The sequence below is a fragment of the Orcinus orca genome, chromosome 2 (assembly GCF_937001465.1).
Source record: "Orcinus orca chromosome 2, mOrcOrc1.1, whole genome shotgun sequence".
NCBI lineage: Eukaryota > Metazoa > Chordata > Mammalia > Artiodactyla > Delphinidae > Orcinus > Orcinus orca.
The window spans coordinates 191720728-191744724 of record NC_064560.1 but is presented as its reverse complement, the minus strand read 5'-3'; the positions used below and the strand labels follow the sequence as shown (position 1 = coordinate 191744724).

The following is a 23997-nucleotide window of genomic DNA, read 5'->3' as shown; positions in this document are numbered from 1 at the left end:
CAGATTAACAAGTGTTGTCCAGGCTGTGGAGAAATGGGAACACTTGTATACTGTTAGTGGGATATAAACCAGAAGAGCCACCATAGAAAACATTGCAGAGATTCCTCAAAAAATTAAAAATAGATTTTCCACAATGATCCAGAACTTCTACTTCTGGATATATATCCAGAGGAAATGACATCACTACCTCAAAAAGATATCTGCGTTCCCATGTTGATTTCAGTATTATTCACAATAACCAAGTTATGGAAACAACCTAAGTATCTGTTTAAGTGTGAATGGATAAAGGAAATTGTACATAGATGGATGGATAGATGCATGCATGCATGCATAGATAGATAGAGATAGAGACTTAAATATAGATATATATGAGCATTATTAAGTCATAAGAAAGAAGGAAATCTTGACATTTGCTACATCATGGGTGGAACTTGACAGCATTACGCCAGGTAAAATAAGTCAGACAGAAAGAGACAAATACTGTAGGATATCACTTATATATGAAATAAAAGAAACAAACTCATAGAAGCAGAGAGTAGAATGTTGGTTGCAAAAAGCTGAGGAGTGGTGAAATGAGGAGATGTTAGTCAAAGGGTAGAAACTTCCAGTTGGAAGCTGAGTAAATTTTGGGATCTAGTGTACAGCATGGTAACCACAGTTAACAATATTGTATTTATGCTTGAAAGTTGCTGAGAGAGTAGCTCTTAAATATACTTACCACACACAAAAATGATAATTATGTAGGGAGATGGAAGTATTAAGTGACCTTATTCATAAGATATAAGTGTATGAAGTCACTGCTTTGTACACAATAAACTTACACAATGTTACAGGTCCATTACATCTCAATAAAGCTGGAAAAGAAAGAAAATTATTGACATGCTTTACAAGACATGGTCTTGTCTCTGTTGGTCCCCTGAGTTCAGGAGGTACCCAAATTTCCCCCAGACTCTGTGATCAAGACCATAGGATCTTCTTCTGCTCCAGGAACACAGCACACTCTCTCTTCTTTCCTGACAGCAAGTCTCCTCCTCGTGTCTGTCTTCTCTGTACAGGACAGCATTTGAAGACAGTGCTTCCAGGAGGTCAAACTCAACTTCCCCAGCCTGGGCTCGATCCCTGAACTCACCAGCTATCTGTGTGTGCCCATCAGAGTGGCTGCCGCATCCACATTCACCGTCTCCTTCCCATCAGGCTGTGGGCTCTATGGAGGCAAATTCCAGTTCGACCTTCTCTACCCAGAATGTCCAGCGCCAGCCCAGTGCCTGCACGTGGAGGGCTTTAGATGTTGGCGGAATGACAGAGACTGAAGACATGTCTTTTCTTGTGTTGGTGCCTTTTCAGCCCTGGATTCCTTTCTGGTTAGTGATGGAGGGAATGGGTGACACAGGAACCAGGGAGTCGTTGCAGGTGGTCAGTATCGGAAGGCCCATCAAAGCCAACAGTAGGCGACCAGGAGGTAGGTGACCTCTTGGTTCCATGGGAAGGAGAAGAGGGACACTAAGCCCGAGGCTCAAAGATCTGGAACCCAGGTGCCCCCTCAGAGGAGGGCTCAGCCTTTCTCCAGTAACATCCAGACCCAGATGAGGATGAGCCCTGGGCTGAGGCACCAGCTCCTTGCACACCTGGACCCAGGGCAGGAGGGATGCAGCCCCGAGCCTCCTCCAGGGCGCTGCTAGGCAGGCCCAGCAAAGGGGCGAACAGCCACGAGCACCTGGGTTCCAGCAGGTGAGGAGTAATTCACACAAAAAGACGCTCTCAGAATGTACTGCCTCTGGAACCATCGGACTCAGGAGAAACATTTCAGTGACTTCCTGTCTTCTTACACATGTTCATGCATGTACACACACACACACAGAGTCTATCATTGATTCCACGGAACCACGCACCTGGGGTCCGAACCCAAATGTGTCCCCTTCCTGCTCCTCCTGCGGGGGGTCCTTCCTCAGGGGATGCTCTGTCGTCACCCAGGAGCCAAACCCAGATGCCCCCTTTTACTGCCATCTCCCTACATCCACTCACAGAAACATCGGTTCTCCTCCCAGCCTTCCACTCATCCCTGCTCTTCTGCTCCAGCTGGACCCACTTTGGCCCCATTTCCTGCAGCATCCCCTTTAATGTCCAGCCTGCATCCCTGTCCTGGCCCTGAATTGCTTCTCTACACAGCAGCTGGAGTCATTTTTCTACTATGCCAATCTGCTCAGAGAGACCCTCTGTTCAAATTCCTTTAAAGCTGCCTAGGGGTCTATGGAACCTTTCCAGCATCCTTACTGGGCTGCCAGGCCCCCAGTGGTCCAGCGGCTCCATCATGGCCCCATCACCTCTGCAGGCCCTCCGCTTCCTGCTCCAGGTCTGCCCAGCTTCCTTCGGATTCTTGAAAATGTCTTTCTCCTGCCAAGGACATTCTCCTCTCTGTTTACCTACCGCATTTTATTCTTCCTCTGATGGCAGCACAAAAAGCACGTCCTCCAGGAATGGCTCGCCGACTTCCCAGGCTGAGTTTGATCCCCTTCTGTCAGCCTCCAGAGCCTTGTTCCATCATCCAGGTTTCGCATCAGTTCCTAAGTCCCATGAGGGTCACTGCTGTGAAAATCTTTGAGGGCAGATTCATTCTGTGGTTTAGAGTGTTTCTCTGATCCGGGAGGTTGGGATAACATCCTGCCGGCAATAATTAGTAGCTGTGTGGCCTTGGGGGAAATGACTGAGCCTCTCTGTTCCTCAGTTTCCTCAGCGGTAAAATGGGATGAGTAACAGCCAGTATCTCATGTGATCATTTCAAGGACTAAACGGGTTATTCCAGGTAGAGGGCTGAGCAGGCTGCCTGGCAGAGAGATCTCAACCGTTCAGTTGTGGGTGACGTCATCAGTTACGCCGGGAGCTGACCTTCCTGGAGATGACACAGCCCCTGATCACATCAGGGACGTGAAGAACCAAGTGGGTCCCTTTTATTGCAGGTGTGTGTTTATTGACCTTTTGCTCCCATACCCCCGTTCTGGCTGCTGAGGGGGAATCCTCTGTCAGGCGAGTATGTGGAACTCGTCAGGTGGTGGAGTAGCTCGTCTGGGAACCTGGAAGTAGTTGGTCTCCCAGGTTGAGGTGCTGGGGGGCAGCAGGGGAGACCCTGGGGGGAGGCCCAGCTCAGCTGCAGGAGTGAGGGGTCCAGGGGCTGTGCCAGAAGAGGTGAGGGTCGGAGCCCCTGCAATGTCAGCACGAGGGCACATCCTGGGCCCTGGGGGATGGAAGAGTGAACCTGGACCTGGGACCAGAGCCCCCGGAAGTGGGCATCGGGCAGCAGGGGCCCCTCCCAGCCCTGGGCCTGAGGTCCAGTGGGCTTGCTCACAAGCACAAAGCCTGCCCCTGGGCTGGCTGGTGAGGCTGAGACAGAGGGGCCCAGAGTCTGGGGCGGGCTGAGCGTGTGTGGGAGGTCGGGGGGCTTGGCCTCGGGGCCCAGGCAGTGGCGGGAGCATGGAGTCAGGCAGATCAGCGTGGAGACACACAGGAAAGAGTCCAGTCCAAGGAAGGTGGCTTATTGCTTTCGTAGGGCTCGGAGCCTCTTACTGACCAAGGCACAGACTCCCTGTGCATGTGGAGCCCCCAGCAGAGTCACTGTCACCTTCCCAAGGGTGAGCAGGTGGGACCAGGCAAGGGGCTCCTCGGTGCACAGGGGCCAGGCTGCTCCCAGGGACCAGGGCTACTAGCTACTTAGCGAAGGGACCCGCCACTCAGAGGGGAGGCCTAGGCTTGACTGGGTTTGGTGACTTTCCCCAAAAAGATGATGCTCTGAGTATCTTTGTGAATTGCGGAAATCAGAAAGGGCCTGCCCAAACTAGCAACGAATGCTTGTAAGGTTGAAGTCATCATCTTGATTCCAGTGGCAGCAGCTCCTTCCATGCCTTCCTCACCCACATCAAGCATGGCCTGGCGGACCACCTGTGGAGACCCCAGAGCATTACCCACTGGACACAGGGGAGTAGGATGTGAGCAGCTGCCCGACCCCCACTAAGGGGACTGGCATTCATTCACCTGATGCTGTCTGTCACCGTGCTGTCAACCTGTTCAAGTTTGTCCTCGCAACAAACCCTCAGCTGGTTTGCAGTCATGATGCACAGATGTGCAAAGTGAGGCTGCGCGTGCTGGGCCCAGGGTCAGAGAGGCAAAGAGCAGGGGCTCCCTGATGTGGATCCCTCTCTGTCTGAGTCCAGAGACTGTGCTGCCCCACAGCACCCTCTGGTATGGGGGAGGGGCAAGGCAAGGCATTTTCTTACAGGCAACTGTCCACAGTCCCTCCATGTCGAAGCAGCAGATGGGTGGGCACTGCTTTTGCTCATCTCCTGCCCCAGTGGAAATGTCCCTGAGCCCTCGGCTACTTTGCGTAGGATGTGACTTCCCATCCCTGGATCCCGCAGGCCCCTTGGCACCTACGCCTCCTTTACCAGGTCCTTTGGCAGGTGGGGTGCAGGGGAGGCTGCAGGGCTGCCCAGCCTCCCCCATTCACTCTGACTTCTCTGCTTCTAGGATTGCGGTACCAGGGCCTCTGGTATTCTTGTCTTGTGCTCTTAGTGTATTTCCATCACGATGGCCCTGTAGCCATTGTTAGTACCTATGACCTCTTACCTGCTCTGCTAGACTCTGAATGCTGGCTAAGAACTATCACCCTCATTTACAGATGAAAAAACTGAGGGGTACGAGATTTTAAGTATTTGACTCTATAGGCAGTGAAGAGTAGAGCTTGGCATGGGGTCCACTGCTGATTTCAGATCTTTCCCAATGATAGACTTCTGGGTCACATTAGATTTCAGGGAAAGTGGGGACAGCTCCCCACCATGATTGTAACCCAGCTCTCCTGGGCTTAGGGCGTCCCAGGGGGGAGGAGTGAGTTATAGGAAATTCAATGAATTTGAAAATTCAAAATTAGCCAAACGTCTACCTGTCTGTCACCATTCAAGCTCCTATAAGAAGGATGAATTGTCCAAAGTTTTAAAGACTCACCTCGGAAAGCCCCAGCTTGTTGACCTCTGTGATTCCTGACAGGTCAGACTCGTGGTTGAAGACTTTCTTAATACCCAGCTGGGAAACTATGTTTCTCAGCTTATAGTCGCTGGAGATGGAAAACCTTGGCAAGTTGAGTTCATCTATCCGTCTAGGAAATGAGGAAAATAAACTGGAACTTCTGCTTGACTCAGAGCCCGCCTTTTCCCACCTCACAGCTTGGTCTTCTGTGCTTTCCGCTCCAGCTACTCCCTTCTCCCTGGAATAAGGACTCCTTTCCTCAGTTTCTAGACCCCTCGGGGTAGCTCTCCTTAATTCGTTAATTATCCATCATGTCGGCAGGTATCTTACGTGCTAGGCAGTGCACAAGGGCTGGGGCTGGGGCGGTGCCCGCATCTGGCCCTGCTTCTCCCTGTAAGCCCGTAGGGCACGGGAAACACCCTCCTCCAACAGGGATTCCACAGCTTCTGGGAGACTGTGCTGGGGCGGCTGCTCCATGGGCACCAGGAAGGCTTCCTGCAGGAGGTGGCATGGAGCCTGAGTCCCGGAGGAGTGAACAGAGCTGACTGGGTGAAGAGGAGTCCAGGAGGCAGGAGGATGCACTTGCAGGAAAGAGGGAAGAAAGAAGGGCTGCCCCACAGCACAGAGGCAGCCTGAGTGCGGGCAGTGGGGAGGGGAGGGGCCGGGAAGGGGCTTGGGCGGGACGTGGAGGGCTGGGGGCTGCATTCAAGGGCCTTGGGGACCTGAATCAACCAATCCAACATCTCTATCTTGTCTTCCCAGTGAGCTCCTTGAGGGCAGGGATGCATCTGCTTCTGAGCAGAGGTGGCAGCAGGTTCTTGGAGCAACAGATGCCTCCTCTCTCTGTCTCTATTTCCCTTAAGACTCTTGTCACGGTGTCAGCTCTTACAGATGCCAAATACGAGGAGGCTGTGGCTCCCATTAAACGTTGAGTCCCCTGGGAGCAGGGAGGTACCTATTCCTCCTCATAGGCCATCTTTCCTCCCTCCCTCCCTCCCTCCCTCCCCCCTCCTTTATCCATTCATTCAACAGATTCTTAGTGAGCGCCCTCCAAGGGCCAGGAACGTGTAGATGCTGGTCCCCCCAGTGCTTGTAAATCAAAGATGTCTGATGAATATTCTATCCACTTACAACTCTTCACTGAGCCCCCGCCCTGTGGTAGCTCTTGGTACTGGAGGAAGGAAAGGCTTGGGAAGGGAGTAGGCGCAGGGGGAGGGTGGGTCCCGTGTCCTGGAGTCTCCTGGGATCTGCAGTGAGGAGGGGCTGAGAGTCAGGCAGCCCCAAGGCGCCCGGTCCCCTGGACAGGGGTTGGGGAAGGGACTGCAGCCTCAATGTCACGTCTAGGCAGGTCTCTCATTCTTTGCGGTTTATAATGTACTTTCCACACCCGTTACCCCTAGGATCTGCATAGCTGCCCACAACCTTCCCTATCTCCCCTGCAGCAGACACTGGGCCCAGAAGTGCCTCTCCCTCTGCTGTCCCCCTTGTTATTGGTCTCCTGTGTCTGCACTCAGTTTATCCAGAGCCCGACCCCTTCTGCCCTTCCCGGTTCCTGCTGGTGTATCCCCAGCAGCTCCCCTGGGTGAGTCCACTGGGCGCCTGGCTGGCCTCCCTGCCTCCATGCTGGTCCTTGGCTGTCTGTTCTCCACTGGACGACCTGGGTGATCCGTTTAAAACATGACTCAGATCGTTCACTCTTTGGCCCAAAACATTGTGATGAGTCTCTATTTCCCTTAGAGGGGGGCGCGTCGAGGGGTCTGCAAGGCTCCAAGTGACTTGAATCCCCCCTGGGGTCCTGACCTCTCCCAACTTTCCCTCTCACTCCCTCTGCTCTGGCCTCACTAACCCTCAACCACACCAGGCTCCCTCCTGTCTTAACAGGTTTTGCACTGGTTGTTCCCTCAGCCAGGAACGCTTTTCCCCACCATATGCACATGGCTCAATCCCTCACCTCAAACAACACCTAAGGGCCACCCTGCTTACAATCACAAGCTACTTGCGGGTCCCATTTTTTTCAAGATTTTACTGTGCTTTACTATCCCCACCTCCCCATTTCTCCCCTCTCAAAGTAGCAAATAATTTACTATATTTATTTCCTGTCTGTCTCCTCCAACTGCAAAGTAAGTGCCCGTAAGGCAGGGAATTTACTGTTTTATTCGCTGACCTACCCTCAGAGTCTAAATTAGTCCCTCAGACGTAGCTTGATCTTCATTCATTCATTCAATCAGTGCTGAATGGTTGAATGAATAAATGAGTGAATTAATGTTTAGCCCGTGCAAAGCTGATGCTCACGTCTGTCTCACCTGAGCCCCCAACTGATCCCAGTCCCATCCGCCCCCCTCCACCTGCAAGAGGTGGAGCCACGGAGAGAACAGCATGAGTGTCGGGGGTTGTGTGAGGATCCTCACGACTCAGCGCATGTCAGTGTCAGAGGAACCCTCAGCCCCGCCCCCTCTGATGTCATCATCTTAGAGAAGGAACAGCTCAGGCCCAGAGCCACGCAGGCAGCCAAGGGCAAGGTCGGACGGGCCCTCCCACCTCTGCCCCCGCCCCTGGACATTACTGAGGCCCGGGGGCTGCGGGTCCGGAGTCCTGGAAGAGGGGGAAGGGCCGAGAAGGCAGGTGGGCCCACAGCTCCGGGTCCTGGGGACAGTCACCTGGGCTGCAGGGAGTCTCTCCACCTCCTCAGCGTCTCTGGGAGCAGCTTGGCCTCCAGGTCGTGCATTTTGCCCTCGTCAGGGAGGATGAAGGGCGCGCTGTTGTCGCTGGTGTACCTGAGCTCCAGCGCGGTGCAGGCAGCTCCTCGTCCCGGAAGTAAGGCGTTTCCAGGCCCCCAGTGGTCATCATGGGCACCTCCACTGTCCTGTTCTCACTCACGTGGAACTCTGACTTATAAGTATGGCTGGGATCAAAGGGCTTCTTCCACTGGGCTAGAGGTGGAGGGACAGGTGAGGGGTCTGTGGTGCAAGGGCTGCAGGCATCTCACTCCTCTGCCCTGGTCCCTGAGCAGGGGAGACCCTCCCCACACCAGCAGCCCCCCACGTGCCTCTAGGGATGGCCCTGCTAGGTTTGCACATATACCTGGGCAGGTGGGTAGGCCCTTGGGGACGGGGGTGAGCCCAGAGGTCTGGATTGGGAAGGGGGACATGAAACAAACCTGGTTAATTGTGCTACGTGAGAAACCAACAGGAACAGGACAGGACAAGGGAGAGATGGGGTGAGGCTGGGACTGCAGAGAAATGGGAGCTCCTGGTCCTTAAAGGGAACAGTGTTAGCGACCAGTGGTTAGTCACTGGCTTTGCAGGGAGCACACATGTCCCCGCAGCTTTGTGAGCCAGGCTGAAGCAGGAGCCACATGGGTACCAGGAGGGCAGGGCGGGGTCAGCAGAGGAGAGGGCTGGCGTCTTCCCGCAGGAGGATGGAGCATTCAGTGATGGGGGCTTCTTGGGGAGATTAGGGCCCTGGGGCTTCATGGAGTGTGTATCCACCCCCGCTTCCTGCTTTGTTTCCAGCCCTGCCTGTGTCCCCAGAGTTAGAGGCAGGAGCAGAGGGAATGCAGGGCTGGCTGGGGTGCCCCTGGTGGGGAGATCTGGGAGGAGAAAGTCCTAGACCAGGGCAGGCTTGTAGGAGAGGAAAGCACAGGAGACTGAAAGAATAAACATAGCAGGACAGGCCTGGATTAGTTTTCCAGAGAAATGGGATTCTACGCCTTCATTTACAGAGGAAAACACAGACCCAGGTGGACTGGCCACAGCTGCAGCCAGGAGCTCCCAGCACAGGGCTAACTTGTCTCCTCAGAGCTAGTGTCTCCTAGGCACGTGACCACCCCCTGCCTCAATGATCATTCCTTCTGTCTTTATCTATGCCGTGTCCCTATTTGCACTGCTGGCTCTATGTTTGAAATCTATCTGCCTTCTCTCTGATCCTTATGAGTTTTCAGGCTGAGGTTTGCAATCTTGAGTTTCTATCAATGGGACTGGGCACTGGGCCAGCTAGAATCTGGGAAAGAGTCTTGGCTGGATGCTGTCCTCTGAGTCTTCCCTCAGATGATGGCCTTGCCAGTTCCACCCTCATGGTCATGAAAGAGCACAACTGAAGTTCCTTGTGCTGGCCAGGCTGCTCAGAGGCTGTCACACTGTGAAGACGGCCACCAGCCTCACCTCAACCACCAGAGACCAAGTCCCCTTAGACGGAGCCCGTCAGACACAGCCCACAGTGTACACAGCTGAGGCCTTCCTGAGCGTGTCCGAAAGCATCTCATTAGGGAGGAACCTGGAGTTCCCGGCCACCCCGGAGAGAGCTGAGACGAAAACTCCTTCCTTCTGGCAGCCGGGCAAGTTTAAATCAGAATAAAAAGTCTCCCTGTGGCTCAGACAAAAGGGTTAGTGGCTCCCCTGCACTTAAGTCCTGCACAGTCAGCTGTGGTTTAGAAAACCCCAAAATAGACAAAGCCTATGATCGAGGCAGAGCCTTGGAGCCCAAGCCCCCCTCAGCCAGGAGCAGCCTGCTCTGTAATGTTTTACCGAACGACACAGTTGGCAGAGGCTGGACAGAAATTGCCCTGAAGACACAAAACCAGAAGTGTGTTTCCTTCTGAATTAAACAGGGCACCCACCTTTAAAGTAGACGTAATTCACCAGGACCATCACTGTGCTCTGGGAAACATTTTTGAACAGCTCCACAATTTTCCCCTGCGTTTTATACCTCACATAGCCATTGATGAGCTTCTTGGCAGTGTCGGAATCCCGGAAGTCGGTGGAGAAGGCCTCAGAGGCACACAGCGCCCGGGCATCTTCCCTGAACTTGTCCAGAAGCTTCAGCTGTTCCTGGACAAACATGGCGTTGCCCACGCTCAGCTGCCGCTGGTCGCTGGGTCGGCCGAGCGTCTGCAGGAGGTGCTGGAAGCCCTGGTGGATTTCTGTCTCGGGGGTCTCTGTGAGGTTGAACTTGAGGCCTTCCAGGGTCTCCGTCAGGGTGGGTCCGCAGGCCCCCAGGGACAGGAAGGCCAAGGCCATTGAGACGCTCAGGGGGGAGAAGATGACATTCTCATTGGAGGTCTTCAAAGCCAACTGCTTGTAGAGGCTGAAGGCGAAGTCGGTGTTGCTGGAGACGAAAGTGTGGTCGTCCACAGGCGCCCCTTTGTGTTGGTCCTCTGGGGTCACATCCTCCGGGTCAAGCCCACCCCCTGGGAGGCAGTGGACACTGGAGCAGAGCCCAGCCACCAGGAGCCCCAGAGCCAGGAGGGGGGACATTCCCTCTGCCCTCATCTCTGAAAAGCAAAGCTCCTTTAAGTCTCGGTGTGTCAGATGATGGCCCAACCACCACCCGGTGTCCCCACGTGGTCTCTGTTCTCTCTGCCTCTGCTGCTTTGTGACCTCCCAGTTCTAGGCACCCTCCTGGGCTCCCAACATACATGAGGAGGCTTTGGGCTCCCTCTCACCCTTTGAAGCAAGTCTTGTAATTGTTACCAATTTCCCCAATGGAGAAACTGGGCCCAGAGAGGGAAAGGGGCTTTTCCAAGGTCACCCAGCAAGGAAGTAGAGGAGCGAGGGTGAGAAGCCTGGGTTGCCTGGCTCCAGGGGGGAGCTGGTGATGGGTGTGAGGTGCTTTCCAGTGAGAACCCATCCCCCTCCTGCTGGGAGAGCAGCCACCGTCAGAGGGGACTAGGCAGCAGGGCTCCGTTTCCACTATGTCCCCTGTCTGCCCCCCAGGATGGAGCCCTGGACTGAGTCAGAGGACATAGCACCTCTCCCGGCCTCTTGATGACAAGCGTGTAGCCTTAGGGAGGCACTCACATTGTGGTACCTCGTTGCAGTGAGGGTTCAGTGAGAGAGGCCACCGCAAGCAGCGGGACCAGCGCTGGAGCCTAGGTGGCCCTGATAAGTGTTGCTGTAAAGATCAAAGGAGGGTAGAGTGTCCTTTTCAGCCCCTGGCAGGTGGACACATGGTGGTTGATTCCACCATAAACCTGTAAAGGCCTCCTAGTGGGGAGAAGCAGCGTGGTCTCCGAGTGCCAGAGACCTGGACAAGGATTCCATTTTGACCACTAGTGAGTGCTGTGTGGTGACAAACAAGTGACTGAGCCTCTCTGAGCCTCAGGTCCCATCTCTGTCCATGTTGAATGGCTCAGGTGACATAAAGTATGAAGGTGCTGGGTTCATAAGAGGAGTTCCAGAGGTGTCATCTCCTCCACATGCCACCGTCTCTAGGACCCTACAAGCCAGAGCTGTGATCCCTGAAGACAGGGGACAGAGGACAGAGCTACTGCATGAAAGTCCGAGAGAGGCTTAGCTCAAAGCTGGAGGCCTCAGCAAACAGGACTGCTTACCTTCAGCCTCTGGCCCCTCATCTCAGAGTTCAGAGGAGAAAGGACTGCTGCGGGGGAGGCGAGTGAAGGGGAGGGAGCTGAGCTGAGGCCAGTGGAAAGGCCTTAGGATAAGCCTGGGGACAGAGGCGATCAATTGCCCCAACATTTAGTTTACTCAGGGCCAGTGCCGTCGTTTCTTTCAAAAAGAGTTAAACAATTTCCTCTAAAATTATTCCTGGAGAAATAGTGCTTTTGTTATTTGGCTGGATTGGAGAGCTGGCTCTGTTTCTGAGCAGTCTGTCTTTTCAGTTGCTGGACAGACGCACCTTCCTGTCTGCTTGACCGGGGACCCTATAGGGACAGTGGAGCCCAGGAAACTCCCCTAGAGGCCCCGCAGCCTCTGCCCAGAGGGACACTGTGCACTAATTCCATCCACCCGGCTCTCTGAGAGCATCACCTGTGCCAGGCAAGGAGACGCACTGCACGGCCCTCGGGAAGTTCTGACCCTGACGGTGGATGCACAGCTGTATAGGGTGCACAGCTGGCTCGAATCCCACAGAGTCAAAAGCCAAAATGTTCCCAGAAGCCCTGGTAGCATGTCCCTCCCTTTGCAGGATGAAAACAGACCCAGAGGACTGGTCTTCAGACGGGGCAGAACACTCCCAGCATCGGACATAAGTCCCCCCGCCTCCCTCCTGCCTCACGTTCCACAGGTCCCGTACAGGGTCGTAGAACCACCGTGGAAAGGGGATCCCTTTGCTCTCAGTGTGGGAGCGTCACGGATTAACCGCCTGGGAGAGCGGGATGTGGGGAGTGGATCCAGAGCCGCCGCCTGCCCGGGATGCTGGATTCTCATGGGTGCTGCTGTCTATTTATCCCGCAAAGATCTCCTCCCCTGCTTGCGCAATGTCTGCGGGGACAACAGTGTTCTGTCCTCAGACTGGAAATGGGCAGATGACCATTCCTAGTAACAGGATTTATTACATCTATTTGAACAACCTTGTTACAGAAATCGCTAACGTTTTGTCTCTTAAAAGAAAACTGAAAATAAACAAATAAAAAAATTTCCCTTGAGAGTGTTTTCTCCTGTTAAGAAAACTCATTTAAGTATGTGTGAAAGCTCAGAATATGAAAATAAGGGACATTGAAAAATATACCTGACTATTGAGCTTTAAAAAAATATATTGGTCTTGTTAGTTTTCCCCATGTTTATGATAACTTCACTGAGGACCACATAAAAACCCAGAGAATATAGAGAAAGACATTGGGAAATATTGCCTAGAATTGTGTCACTCTGGGACAGCCCCACCGAACATTATGCTGCGTTTCTTTTATAAGTCACTTTTCTTTGATTTGTGTATGTGTGTGCACCTGTCTGTATGTGATAGGAAGGTCCAAACACAAACTCAGATATGTTTTTAATAGGTAATGCGCTTTGTCTAGAGCTCGATTTACATTCCCAGAGAGGGAGTGTGAGCCCGAAGGCCTCCGTGCTAGGTGTTGAGAGCGCAAGTGTCAGGGTTCTCTGGTCTCTGGCGCCATCTGTCTTTGGAGGCCTGCTGTGTCTGGGCCTTTGTCCTTACCCCTTCACTACTAGTTCACCCTAAGAGCTGGTTGACCTTCATCCCTGGCCTTGAGGTCTCCTTAGATTTCTCTTTGAGCTAATCCCAGGCCTTTCTAGAGCTCAAGGGAAAATCCTTCCCTTTTACCCCTCTTAGTCACAACCCTCTCTCCATGACAACTCTTGACAGACCTCTGTGACCCCTGGAGGTTCCACCAAGCATAGTTTGGAAACCACTGGCTTAGTGGTGAGGGTATGGCTTTAGCCTGAATACCTGAATCAAGAAAGTACTACTCACCAGGTGTGACCTCAAACAATTTACTGTAAATCCCTCAACATTAATCTCCTTGCCTCTGAAGTGCAGGTACAAAATTTCCCTGACGGAGGTGTCTATAAATATTAAGTGTAATAATACTGAATGGAAGCTCTAGTAGGACAGGATTTGGTTGGAGGGCTGTACAGCGCTTCCCTCTTTTACTACTTAGTAAATATTTATTGACGGTAAAGCATTGATGGGACTAAGAAGATTTTGGTCCCATCCTTCCTGAAATGACAATTTATGTCCTTTCAAACACCAAATAGTTCCAGAATAGTTACGTATTTTTAAGCTACACAGTATCCAAAAATATAGTGGCTGAAACAAGACTGCAGTTTATTTCCATCTCATGTAGGTCCAGATGCCGGCAGTGGGTTGACACGGTGGTCCCACCATGTCAGGACTCAGGCTTCTTCTATCTTGTCGCTCCGCCATTCCTCACGTTTATTTGCCATGTCCCAGATGGGTCGTTGCTGTGTCCACCTTCCAGGTAAGGACAAGAGGGGAAGGTAACAGCACACCCTTTTCTTTGAATGGAATGTTCTAAATGTTGTCTGTAATTTCCACTTCTGTTCCACCAGCCAGAGTTTGGTCGTATGGTCACACCTACTGCGAAGTTGCAAAGGAAGCTGCCCAGTGCAGTCAATATTCTACGTTGGGTGCCATGTCTTAGCTAGAAATTGGGAGGGGGGAGAAAATGAGAATGGACGTTAGGCATCACTACTAACATGGTCCCAACATTTCCCCCGAGTGTTCCCAAATTCTCTGGCCCCAGGAGAGCCTTCATTTTCCTTAAAACTGAAATGACTTAGTCTGAACCTCCAGTCAATGTGAAGGCTGAAAATTTTTCTACTTTTTCCAAGTAACTCTGAGGATGTTTGAAGTGGTCCCCTCCAGGTCATCTCCGTACAGGCCACTGAGGCTACAGGATCACTGAAGGATATTTACCTCCTGAGTCAGCAATCTTTTTTGAATATTCCCTCCTGGGAGTCCAGGGGACCCTGGCAATATTTCTGGACCACACAAAAGGGAAAAAAAAAGAGAAATTAATGGCATACTTGTGTCTTAAGAGATACCCCTGCCCATAGGGATAGAGCTTTGACACCCTTGCTATATTCAAAATGAGGTCTGCAGACCAACAGCAGAGAGCTTGTAGAAAGGCAAACTCTTGGGACATACTCCAGGCCTACGAATACGGAATCTGTCTCCTGATAATCTCCCCAAGTATTCATATAGACCTTACGGGCTGATGGGGCACAGCCATGTAGCCTAAGCAGGTTGAAGGGAGCAGGATGCGCTGACTATGAAAACACAGAAGCCTGCAACAAGACGAGTTTTTTTAAAGTCTTAGGAATTGCGGTTTGGAAGATACCAATTCAGATAAAACCAAAAGAGTGTTCCAAGGAAGAGAAAGAGCCAGGAGCTTAGGGCTTCCCTGGTGGCGCAGTGGTTGAGAGTCCACCTGGTGATGCAGGGGACACGGGTTCGTGCCCCGGTCCGGGAGGATCCTACATGCCGCGGAGCGGCTGGGCCCATGAGCCATGGCCGCTGAGCCTGTGCGTCCGGAGCCTGTGCTCCGCAACGGGAGAGGCCACAGCAGTGAGAAGCCCACGTACTTCAAAAAAAAAAAAAAAAAAAAAAAGAGTCAGGAGCTTATAAAGACAAAACCCACAAGGCTGTTAATGTTATCTGGCAAGAATTTTGATTGACTTTGACAAAAGAAAGGAAATCATTGTCCTTAAGAGATAGGTTGTCATGATTTTTTAAGGGTAAGGTTCCAATAAGTAGATAGGTCGTCACAAATTACTTTAGGGTAAGGGTCTGATATGTATCTTGAGTCTGAAGACTGGGCAGATGTTCTAGATGTCGATATTAAGAAAATAATTGGTCAAAGTTCAGAACCCATTTGAGCAGAGACGTGCATAAGTCACAATTCTGAATTCTTGACTTTCCGTTCACATTTCCCCCTTATGTTCGAGATCTTTTGGGAGAAAGCACTGGTGATCAACCATTTGTTTACTTGGCATCAGCGTGGACTTCTTTGGTGCTGAGAAGACTTATTCCCAGAGAATCATGTCCCATGGAGGAGGAGAAGAGGTGGTTGTGCAGGAGACATGCTTTTAGAGAGCTTATGGCCACATTTGAGCAATAAGGGGCCATCTAGGAAGTAAGTCTTAGGCAGCACTCAATAGAGGAGAAATTCATGGCTCTCCATTAGGAGGAATCTTATGGGAGTCATCAGTCACCTCCAGATGTCAAACTATCATTATTCCCTTGGAGGCTGTCATAGTACAACAGTGGGAGATATAAAACATAAGAAGTTGAAAACCAACAGAGAACAAATTAGAAAAATGATTAGCATGACTAGTTGCAATCTTGATTAAAATGAGGCACCAAGTCCAGCTGAAAAAGATTTCTAGATGTCAAGGTTTAAGTCTCTTTTTGCGGTTTAAAATGTCTCTGATGATGGCATCGTGCGTTTAGGTAATCGTTCTGAGTGACTTATACAGCAACAGGCACAAAGATTGTCTATACATGAGCTATTATGGTGATTTCCCTGAGGTTTATATCAAGCTGTACAATTTTAGCTTACCTGGCTTCAGAAAAAGGGCAGTTTTATTTCTCAATGATTCCAAGTCAAAAAGATTAGAGGAAAAACTGGAAACTGTACTCTGGAGAGTCAGAGCCAGATATTGGAGGAAACTAGAAGAATTCAGGATCTAGTTCAGTTTACAGGTAAATACCAAAACATCAAAGACAGTTAACAGCACCAGAATCTATTATCCACAAAGGTACATTACTGAAACATAATTTTTCTCTCTAAAATCACCCTCATCCTACCAAATATTGCCAAGTTAAGATTAATTTTTAGTTAACATAAGTCTGGGATCAATAAACTTGTCCTGTTTATTTATCTATGTGTAACAAAAATAGCAACTGATCACATAAGCTCTTTTAAATCTGCTTTCCTGGAACTTTTCATTGGGAATCTCAGAATGAACCTTTAAGGTCCTCTCAAGCCCAGTAAAGCCAAGTCATATACTTGCCATCAGACTTTGCCTGCAATACCTATAGATTTAGGTGAATCCCTCCCTTCTTGAGATCCCCCAAATATCTTGAGCTTCCTGCAATTGCCAGGAAGTGACCTTCCTTACTCACCTGATTAGACAGCTGGGAACCCTGTGAGCAAAGCACCAGACTGTTTTTCCAAGGGGATTGTTGGCTACATAAAGTCAATCTTAGTTCCTTAAAGCTGGATGGTAATATCTGAATTTATGCATACTCTTAAATATGGCATTCCAAACAAAGCCTTGGTAATAAATCAATGTTTTTCCAATTGTGTCCTGTTCTAAAGAGAGCAGATTATTTTGAATTTATGTAAATGACTAAATTGCCATGAAAATAAGAATAGTCATTAAGAGTTTCTGAGTCCTGGAGAGTTCAGATGGGGAGAAAAAATAATGTTTCATCTTTGTTTACAAAGCTATACAATATCAAAATGCTGCAAGTCATAGATGTCTTGAGAGAAGAGGGTTCCTTAAATCTGGTAGAATGAAACATTAAAAAATAGGGAATATTTAAACCAAAAAGTCATACAAATTATTATCATCTTCATCAGTTCACTCATTCCCATGAATTTAATTCTTGATTTTGATCTTTTCCCCCAGTTTTATGAAGCCATCAGTTTCTCCATTCGAGTTCTGTAAACTCTTATCCAGTTCAGTGATATGATCTGAAAGTTTATCAGAAAACTATACTCCAGAGAAAGTATCGGAGTCCTTCCTATGAATGTCTCTGAAGGTGAAACATATTTGTAAAAGCAGCAGTGTAAACAATAACTCTCTGTAAATGAAAAAAGACTTAAAAATACCCAATATTTAAGATCTGAGAGTTTGTTATAATGAAACTGACAAGAAAATTTGGCATTTCTGTGACACAACATTGGAAGAAAGGAACTAGATTTATGACTGATAACATTATACCAGGATGTATTACTTTTCCAAGAATTTTGCATAGTTTCTGAAACAAAACAAGTTTTTTTTCAAGCTATCAAAAGATTTGGTGAAACTATTTTAAAGTAGTTATACCAAAATACACAATTATTCTTAGAGTTCACCTAAAAACTCTCATCCCATTTACATTTAATTTACTTATGAAAATTTTATCACACCAAGTTATATTTCTTGCTAACAAATTTTATATTAAAATTGGGTTCACTAAAAGTATTATACTTAATGTTGATAACTCTAAAGACACAACCATATTAATTAAACTAACAAACTTAAATTAACTTTTTAAAAAATTTTTATTGGAGTATAGTTGATCTAAATGTTGCATTAGTTTCAGGTGTACAGCAAAGAGAATCAGTTATACATATACATATGTCTACTCTTTTTAAGATTCTTTTCCCACATAGGCCATTACAGAGTACTGAGTAGAGTTCCCTGTGCTATACAGTAGATCCTTATTAGTTATATATTTTATATATAGTAGTGTGTATACATCAATCCCAACCTCCCAGTTTATCCCTTACCCCCTGGTAACCATAAGTTTGTTTTCTACATCTGTAATTCTATTTCTGTTTTGTAGATCAGTTCATTTGTACCCCTTTTTTTAGATTCCACATATAAGCAATATCATATATGATGTTTGTCTTTCTCTGTCTGACTTACTTCACTCACTATGAAAATCTCACTATGAAAATCTCTAGGTTCATCCATGTTGCTGCAAATGGCATTATTTCATTTTTTATGGCTGAGTAATATTCCATTGTATATATATACACCACATCTTTATCCATTCCTCTGTTGATGGACATTTAGGTTGCTTCCATGTCTTGGCTATTGTAAATAGTGCTGCAATGAACATTGGGGTACATACATCTTTTCGAATTATGGCTTTCTCCAGATATATGCTCAGGAGTGGGATTGCTGGATCATGTAGTAGCTCTATTTTTAGTTTTTTAAGGAACCTCCATACTGTTCTTCATAGTGGCTGTACCAATTTACATTCCCACCAACAGTGATGAGGGTTCCAGCATTTATTGTCTGTAGATTTTTTGATGATGGCCATACTGACCAGTGTGAGGTGATGACTCATTGTAGTTTTGATTTTCATTTCTCTAATAGTGATGTTGAGCACCTTTTCATGTGCTTTTTAGCTACCTGTATGTCTTCTTTGGAGAAATGTCTATTTAGATCTTCTGCCCATTTTTTTGATTGCGCTGTTTGTTCTTTTGATACTGAGCTGTATGTTCGTATATTTTGGAGATTAATTCCCTGTCAGTTGCTTCATTTGCAAATATTTTCTCCCATTCTGAGGGTTGTCTTTTCATTTTGTTTATGGTTTCCTTTGCTCTGAAAAAGATTTTAAGCTTAATTAGGTCCCTCTTATTTATTTTTGTTTTTATTTTCATTAATCTAGGAGGTGGATTGAGAAATATCTTGCTGCAATTTATGTCAAAAATGTTCTGCCTATTTTTCCTCTAAGAGTTTTATAGTATCCAGGCTTATATTTAGGTCTTTAATCCATTTTGAGTTTATTTTTGTGAATAGTGTTAAGAAGTGTTCTAATTTCATTCATTTACATATAGCTGTCCAGTTTTTCCAGCACCACTTATTGAAAAGACTGTTTTCTCCATTGTATATTCTTGCCTCCTTTGTCATAGATTAGGTGACCATAGCTGCATGGGTTTATCTCTGGGCTTTCTATCCTGTTCCATTGATCTATATTTCTGTTTTTTGTGCCAGTACCATACTGTTTTGATGACTGTAGTTTTGTAGTATAGTCTGAAGTCAGGGAGTTTGAGTCCTCCAGCTCTTTTTCTTTATCAAGATTGCTTTGGCTATTCGGGGTCTATTGTGTTTCCATACAAATTGTAAAATTTTTTGTTCTAGTTCTGTGAAAAATGCCATTGGTAATTTGATAGGGATTGCATTGAATCTATAGATTGCTTTGTGTAGTATAGTCATTTTCACAATATTGATTCTTCCAATCCAAGAACATGGTATATCTCTCCCTCTGTTTGTGTCATCTTTAATAACTTTCATCAGTATGTTATAGTTTTCTGAGTACAGGTCTTTTGCCGCCTCAGGTAGGTTTATTCCTAGGTATTTTATTCTTTTTGATGCAATGGTAAATGTGATTGTTTCCTTGATCTCTCTTTCCGATCTTTAATTGTTAGTGTATAGGAATGCCAGAGATTTCTGTGCATTAATTTTGTATCCTGCAACTTTACCAAATTCACTGGTGAGCTCAAGTAGTTTTCTGGTGGCATCTTTAGGATTTTCTATGAATAGTATCATGTTATCTGCAAACAGTGACAGTTTTACTTCTTCTTTTCCAATTTGTATCCCTTTTATTTCTTTTCCTTCTCTGATTGCCATGGCTAGGACTTCTAAAACTATGTTGAATAAGACTGGCAAGAGTGGACATTCTTGTCTTGTTCCTGATCTTAGAGGAAATGCTTTCAGTTTTTCACCATTGAGAATGATGTTTGCTGTGGCTTTGTCATATATGACCTTTAATATGTTGAGGTAGGTTCACTCTAAGTCCATTTTCTGGAAAGTTTTTATCATAAATGGGTTTTGAATTTTGTCAAAACACTTTTTCTGCATCTCTTGTGATGATCATATGCGTTTTATTCTTCAATTTGTTGATGTGGTGTATCACATTGATCGATTTGCAAATATTGAAAATCCTTGCATCCCTGGGAGAAATTCCACTGATCATGGTGTATGATCCCATTAATGTGTTGTTGGATTTGGTTTGCTATTATTTTGTTGAGGTTTTATGTGTCTATGTTCATCAGTGATATTCGCCGGTAATTTTCTTTTTTTGTGATATCGTTGTCTGGTTTTGGTATCAGGGTGATGGTGGCCTCATAGAATGAGTTTGGGGGTGTTCCTTCCTCTGCAAATTTTTGGAAGAGTTTGAGAAGGGTAGATGTTAACTCTTCTCTAAATGTTTGGTAGAATTCCCCTGTGAAGCCATCTGGTCCTGGACTTTTCTTTGTTGGAAGAATTTTAATCACACTTTCAATATCAGTGCTTGTGATTGGTCCATTCATATTTTCTATTTCTTCCTGGTTCAGTCTTAGAAGGTTGTACTTTTCTAAGAATTTGTCCATTTCTTCCAGGTTGTCCATTTTATTGGTTTATAGTTGCTTGTAGTAGTCTTTTATGATCTTTTGTATTTCTGTGATGTCCGTCGTAACTTTTCCTTTTCTATTTCTAATTTTATTGATTTGAGTCTTCTCCCTTTTTTTCTTGATGAGCCTGGCTAAAGGTTTATCAATTTTGTTTATCTTCTCAAAGAACCAGCTTTTAGTTTCATTGATCTTTACTATTGTTTTCTTTGTCTCTATTTCATTTATTTCTGTTTTGATCTTTATGGTTTCTTTCCTTCTACTAACTTTGGGTTTTGTTTGTTCTTCTTTCTCTAGTTGCTTTAGGTGTAAGATAGGTTGTTTATTTGAGATTTTTCTTGTTTCTTGAGGTAAGATTGCATTGCTATTAACTTCCCTCTTAGAACTGATTTTGCTGCATCCCATAGGCTTTGGATCATCGTGTTTTCATTGTCATTTGTCTCTAGGTATTTTTTTATTTCCTCTTTGATTTCTTCAGTGATCCATTGGTTATTTAGTAATATATTTTTTAGCCTCCATGTGTTTGTATTTTCTACCATTTTTTTCCCTGTAATTGATTTCTAATCTCATAGTGTTGTGGTCAGAAAAGATGATTGATAGATTTCAATTTTCTTAAATTTACCAAGGCTTGATTTGTGACCCAAGATGTGATCTATCCTGGAGAATGTTCCATGTGCACTTGAGAAGAAAGTGTATTCTGCTGCTTTCGGATGGAATGTCCTATAATTATCAATCAAGTCTATCAGGTCTAATGTGTCATTTAAGACTTGTGTTTCCTTATTAATTTTCTGTCTGGATGATCTGTCCATTGGTGTAAGTGGGTTGTTAAAGTCCCACACTATTATTGTGTTACTGTCGATTTCCCTCTTATGGCTGTTAGCATTTGCCTTATATATTGAGGTGTTCCTATGTTGGGTGCATAAATATTTATAATTGTTATGTCTTTTTTTTTAATTGAACCTTGATCATTATGTAGTGTCCATCCTTGTCTCTTGTAACAGTCTTTATTTTAAAGTCTATTTTGTCTGATATGAGTATTGCTACTCCAACTTTCTTTTGATTTCTATTTGCATGCAATATATTTTTTCATCCCCTCACTTTCTGTCTGTATGTGTCCCTAAGTCTGAAGTGGATCTCTTTTATAAAGCATATATACAGGTCTGTTGTTTTTGTTTCCACTCAGCCATTCTATGTCTTTTGGTTGGTGCATTTAACCCATTTATATTTAAGGTAATTATTGATATGTATGTTCCTATTGTTGTTTTCTTAATTGTTTGGGGTTTGTTATTGTAGGTCTTTTTTCTTCCCTTCCTCTTTTGTTCTCTTCTCTTGTGTTTCCCGCCTAGAGAAGTTCCTTTAGCATTTGTTGTGAAGCTGGTTTGGTAGTGCTGAATTCTCTTAGTTTTTGCTTAACTGTAAGGTTTATGATTTCTCTGTCAAATCTGAAGGAGAGCCTTACTGGGTAGAGTATTCTTGGTTGTAGCTTCTTCCCTTTCATCACTTTAAATATATCATGCCACTCCCTTCTGGCTTGCAGAGTTTCTGCTGAAAAATCAGCTGATAACCTTAAAGGGAGTCTCTTGTATGTTATATGTTGCTTTTCCCTTGTTGCTTTTAATACTTTCTCTTTGTATTTAATTTTTGTTAGTTTGATCAATATGTGTCTCAGCATGTTCCTCCTTGGGTTTACCTGTATGGGACTTTCTGTGTTTCCTGGACTTGGGTGACTATTTCCATTCCTATGTTAGGGAAGTTTTTGACTATAATCTCTTCAAATATTTTCTCAGACACTTTCTCTTTTTCTTCTTCTTCTGGGACCCCTACAGTTTGAATGTTGGTGCATTTAATGTTGTCCCAGAGATCTCTGAGAATGTCCTGATTTCTTTTCATTCTTTTTTCTTTACTCTGTTCCACAGCAGAGATTTCCACCATTCTGTCTTCAAGGTCACTTATCCATTCTTCTGCCTTAGCTATTCTGCTATTGATTCCTTCTGCTGTATTTTTCATTTCAGTTATTGTACTGTTCATCTCTGTTTGCTTGTTCTTTAGTTCTTTTACATCTTTGTTAAACATTTCTTGTATCTTCTCAACCCGTGCCTCCATTCCTTTTCTGAGATCTTAGATCATCTTTACTATCATTACTCTGAATTCTTCTTCAGGTAGATTGCTTATTTCCTCTTCATTTATTTGCTCTTGTAGGCTTTTACCTTGCTCCTTCATCTGTGACATATTTTTTTGCTGTCTCATTTTTTCTTTCCTTTTTTTTATGAGTGGGATTGTGTTCTTGTCTTACTGGTTGTTTGGCCTCAGGCTTCCAACACTGGAGTTTGTAGTCTGTTGGGTAGAGCTAGGTCTTTGTGCTGAGATGAGGACCTCCAGGAGACCTCACTCCAGTGAATATTCCCTGGGGTCTGAGGTTCACTGCTAGTCCAGTGTTTGGACTCAGAGCTCCCACTGAAGGGGCTTTGCCCTGACTCCTGGCTCGTGAACCAAGATCCTGCAAGCCACATGGGGTGGCAAAAAAAGAAAGAAAAAGGAGAACAATTACAAAGAATAAAAATAAAATTAGGGCTTCCCTGGTGGCACAGTGGTTGAGAGTCCACCTGCCGATGCAGGGGATACAGGTTCATGTCCCGGTCCGGGAAGATCCCACATGCCATGGAGTGGCTAGGCCCATGAGCCGTGGCTGCTGAGCCTGCCCGTCCGGAGCCTGTGCTCCGCAGTGGGAGAGGCCACAATGGTGAGAGGCCTGTGTACCGCAAAAAATAAATAAATAAATAAAATAAAATTAGACTAGGAAACTAACAGATATGTTAGAAAGAATATAAAAATAAAAATATAGATGAAACAACAACCAGAAGGCAAAACAGAACCACAATAGTAAAAACAGAGGAGAAGAAAAAAAAAAGGTGGAAAATGTCTTGACTGTGGACTGTGGGGCCTAGGCAGGGGCAAGGTTTGGGTGGTGGGTGGGGCCTATGCTTAGGACCCACATGGCTGGAAAAGGCCCTGGGGAGGTGGGATTGGGGCTTAGGCTCAAAGCAACAGAAAGGGCCCAGGCATACCTCTGGTCTCAGAGGGTGGGGGACCCCACCTGAGAACCGAGCAGGCTTCCTGGGCCCGAGTGGGTGGGACAAATGCCCTCTGCTCCTCTCCCACTCCTCTGGTCCTGGAGGGCCCCTCCCACCTGCCTCTCCTATTCTCCCCCAGCCTCCCTCCTACGTCCCCAGTACCAACACAACCTAGAGGGGGCCTCTGAGGGTGTAGGACACAGCTGAGAGCCAGGCAGACTTCCAGGGCTGATTGAGCATGGGAAACGCTTGGCACACTCCCCCTTATCCAAGCCCCCGAGGGTCCCTCCAGGCTTAGGAACCCCTCCTCCCATCTCAGCCAACCCCAGTGGTGCCTGTCCTGTCCAACTTCCACTTCTCCTCTCCCTTCAGTCCCTCCATGTCCTACTGGTTTGTTTAGGGGTTCTTCCTATCTCCTTGGGTGTCGAGGTCACCCACCAGCATCTGGCAGGCACCCTAGTTGTGGGGAGATGCGAACTCTGCATCTTCCCACACCACCATCTTGACCTCATGCATTTTTAATTGACTCAACTGTGAGGGCAGTGATTTTGCTGGATTCTGGGGATACAGTAAGCTGGTCATTTT

General features: G+C 46.9%; 1 protein-coding gene across 1 annotated transcript; it reads right to left on the bottom strand.

Annotated features, from left to right (window-relative positions):
* Positions 1 to 3469: 3469 nt before the first annotated feature.
* On the bottom strand, positions 3470 to 10681 carry SERPINA3 (serpin family A member 3). Its single transcript, XM_012533982.3, is given in 5 exon segments — positions 3470 to 3930; positions 4990 to 5140; positions 7668 to 7806; positions 7809 to 7940; positions 9626 to 10681. Coding segments are annotated over 5 exon segments (1269 nt in total). The 5' UTR covers positions 10278 to 10681; the 3' UTR covers positions 3470 to 3735.
* Positions 10682 to 23997: the final 13316 nt, after the last annotated feature.